We start from the raw sequence: 1,916 nt of genomic DNA, 5'->3' as shown, positions 1-1,916 counted from the left end.
GGGGGGGGGCGGTGCGGGTACTTCCCTGGTGGTGCAGTGGCAAGATTCCGCGCTCCCAATGCAGGGGGCCCCGGGTTTGATCCCCGGTCAGGGAACCTAATCCCGCCTGCTGCAACTAAGCCAAATGCAGCCAAATAAATATAAATATTTTAGGACTTCCCTGGCAGTGCAGTGGTTAGGATGTCACACTTCCAATGCAGGGGGTTTGAGTTCGATCCCTGGTCGGTGAACTAAGATCCCACATGCGAACTAAGATCCCACATACCACAGGGTGTGGCCAAAAAGAGAGAACACAGCTCTTAGCAGACCAGTGCCCCTCAGCTGCTTTTCCTCCACGAAGGAAGCCTTGTGGGGCTCTGAAGCTCCATGGATTCAGGGGCCTTGGGTGCAGGAAAACCCACCTTATAGCTGATGCTGTGCACCCCTCCATGTGGCAGAGTCAGGCAAGGGTGATGGTTCCCATCTTACAGATGAAGAAACTGAGGCAGAGAACGGGAGCAGGGCTTGGCCAGGTCACTGAGAGGCGGCTGGAGAGTTCCCTCTGCTGCTGTGGTAATTGGGCAGCTGGGACACACCACCCCGTGGGTCGTGGTGCCTCAGGCCTCCCCGTCCTCATCTCTGCAGGCCTTGGTGGATCTCCTGCTGACTGGCGGCATGGCAGCAGCCACGGCCATGGCCTGGCACCAGGTGAGCCCGCCGGCTGCCTGCCTGCTGTACCCGTACCTGGCCTGGCTGGCCTTTGCGGCCACGCTCAACTACCGCATGTGGCAGGACAACCAGGTCCGGAGGAGTGGCCGGCGGCTCTCGGAATGAGGACGCCTCGCCCTCCGAGGACTGCAGCCGCTGCGGGTCAGGCACTGCTGGTGGTGGGGCCCCCAGGCTTCCGCAGCCACCAGGCCGCCTGTCTGCTCTCAGCCCAGGGGGTGACCAGCAGTTCCAGAGGTGCTCCTCTGAGCTGAGCCCCCACCCCAGAAACAGCGTCCTGCGCCTTCAGCCCTGCTCGAAGCTCGCTTTCGGAACATGGAATTTTATAAGCCAAATAAAGTGTTTCAAACTTCTTGGCCATGGCCTGTTTGCTTGGGTGGGACCCCCGGCCATGGGGAGGGCAAGGGGCTCGTCCTCCGGCTGGGTATGTCTGGGCTGGGTCATCTATGGGATGCAGACTAGCACCTCTCATGACCCTTCCAGGAGAGGTGGCCTGCCCAGGGTGGAGTGGCAGACATGGGCAGAGAATGGGTGCAGCCTTTGCCCCCAGCCTGGGGAGGAGGTCCCGTCCACCCTCTACACATCCAGGAAGGCCAGCCCAGGCTCCTGAAGGGCCCAGGCACGCTGCCTGGCACTGCTCGAGCCCCAAGCATGGCCCTCCGCTGGCCTCAGCCGGGATGGGTGCCAGGCCTAATACCAGGCTCAGCCCCCCGGGGACAAACACCTTACCAGGGAGGGGATGGGTACGCAGAGGGCAACCCCTCCCTGGCTCGGCTCACGCAGACGTGGGAGGTGTCATCCTCACCCCGAATCGGGCGACCCATGACCTCTCCTGACACCTGTTTGGAGTGAGGCTGGCCAGAGCCTTGGACACAGGCTCCTACCGGAGCCCCTACCTCCACGCCAGGTTCTAACTGGGAGCGAGCGGGAGCGATCACCACCCGGTGAGGCGTCTGATGAACAACCTGGTGTGAGCACTCGACCTGAGGGGCACAGGAAGGCCCCTGGCCTGGGTTTCGGGGCCTCTGCCTTCATGTTTTAACTTCCAAAACCCACTGGGGGCGCCCCTGTGCTGGCTGACAGCACCCACGAGCATCCCCTGCTGCCCTGTGGGAGTCAGGGTCTCCCATCACCCCCACCCCAGGATGCGGGGACAGGCGGGGGATTCCATCCCCAAGACCCCAGGTTTAAGTGCTGGAGTCAGGATTCAG

General features: G+C 62.3%; 1 protein-coding gene across 1 annotated transcript in view; it reads left to right on the top strand.

The window, feature by feature from the left end:
• The window catches only part of TSPO (translocator protein (18kDa)), a 4,174-nt gene extending 3,113 nt beyond the window's left edge, over positions 1-1,061 (top strand). Inside the window, exon 4 of the mRNA XM_010843636.1 lies at positions 625-1,061. Within this exon, the coding sequence (XP_010841938.1) occupies positions 625-813 (189 nt within the window). The 3' untranslated portion in view covers positions 814-1,061. The remainder of the gene's footprint in view (positions 1-624) is intronic.
• The last annotated feature ends 855 nt before the right edge of the window (positions 1,062-1,916 follow it).

This window comes from Bison bison, unplaced genomic scaffold (assembly GCF_000754665.1).
Source record: "Bison bison bison isolate TAMUID 2011002044 unplaced genomic scaffold, Bison_UMD1.0 scf7180017864184, whole genome shotgun sequence".
Taxonomy (NCBI): domain Eukaryota; kingdom Metazoa; phylum Chordata; class Mammalia; order Artiodactyla; family Bovidae; genus Bison; species Bison bison.
Note: the sequence above shows the minus strand (reverse complement) of the source record. Positions and strands in the feature narration are given on the sequence as shown.